The sequence below is a fragment of the Austrofundulus limnaeus genome, unplaced genomic scaffold (assembly GCF_001266775.1).
Source record: "Austrofundulus limnaeus strain Quisiro unplaced genomic scaffold, Austrofundulus_limnaeus-1.0 Scaffold157, whole genome shotgun sequence".
Classification (NCBI taxonomy): domain Eukaryota; kingdom Metazoa; phylum Chordata; class Actinopteri; order Cyprinodontiformes; family Rivulidae; genus Austrofundulus; species Austrofundulus limnaeus.
In genome coordinates, this window is record NW_013952559.1 from 777,769 (window position 1) to 778,754 (window position 986).

Sequence of the window (986 nt, forward strand, 5' to 3'; positions counted from 1 at the left end):
GATGAGTTTTAATTGGGGGCAGACATTATAAGATTATTTTCTTCCCTCTCTGCTACTTTTATTTAATGATATTGTGCTTTTTTATTTCTATTTTTTGTTTTTGTTGTTTAAATAAAATAAATATATAAAAAACAACTCTTTTGTTTACGGCCACAAATAGCAGATGAGGAGCTCTTAAAAAGCTGCTTTGCACCATCYGCTCCAAAACAAACACTGGCACAAATGAAGTTGTAGATTCTAAGTACTCACTCTAAACTGCATGGAGGAGGGTTCCACTCATCTGGATGCCCCAGCATCCAATCAGACCAGACTTTGATGCTGGGCAACATTTCGTTCAGGCTCAGTGGGAAGGCAGAAACTCTGACCATCCCCTCCGGCTCTTCYGCTTTATCCTCCTCATCCCAATCTGCCATGGAGACTTGCTCTGAAAAAAATTATGAAAAAGGTGTTTATCTCCACCATCTGATAATTTATTGGTAATGTAAGCACAGCAGCACGTGGAGGCAGACGCTCTTACATGTACCGGGGTAAGTGTGACTTTTGTGTGGCTGTTTCATAACATACAAAGCTTCTATTTTTTAATGAGGAGGGGAAAAACCCAGTGAAACAAGTAWTTCAACATTTCACTTCGTCAAAAATGCCAAACATGAACTATTTGATAATGAAAACAAAAGAAGTAGGACTTTTAGTTCGTTTTGTTTACGTTGAGCATTTGTTTTAATTAGCAAAAAACAGAAATGTTACATTTATGCAGATAATTTGTGCAAAAAAAGTGTTTACTTTTGCCTTCCTACTTTCTTATGTGGAACAAAATGAAAAAGTTCAAAGCTCTAAAGTATGGAAGAGCACTGCATTCACCAAAGGAAAAAAATAAAGAATGCAGTGCTCTTCCATACTAAAGAATATAACTATTTCTACAAATAACTCATAACTTGGATCTTTCTGCAAAACAAAATGTGCAGTTATATTTATTAATGTGCGTAAAC

General features: G+C 35.8%; 1 protein-coding gene across 1 annotated transcript in view; it reads right to left on the bottom strand.

The window, feature by feature from the left end:
- smg6 (SMG6 nonsense mediated mRNA decay factor) overlaps nucleotides 1–986 on the bottom strand; it is a gene marked incomplete in the record, with an annotated part of 17,277 nt that overhangs the window by 6,089 nt on the left and 10,202 nt on the right. Inside the window, 1 exon segment of the mRNA XM_014016924.1 lies at nucleotides 250–424. Coding sequence (XP_013872378.1) covers nucleotides 250–424 — 175 coding nt within the window.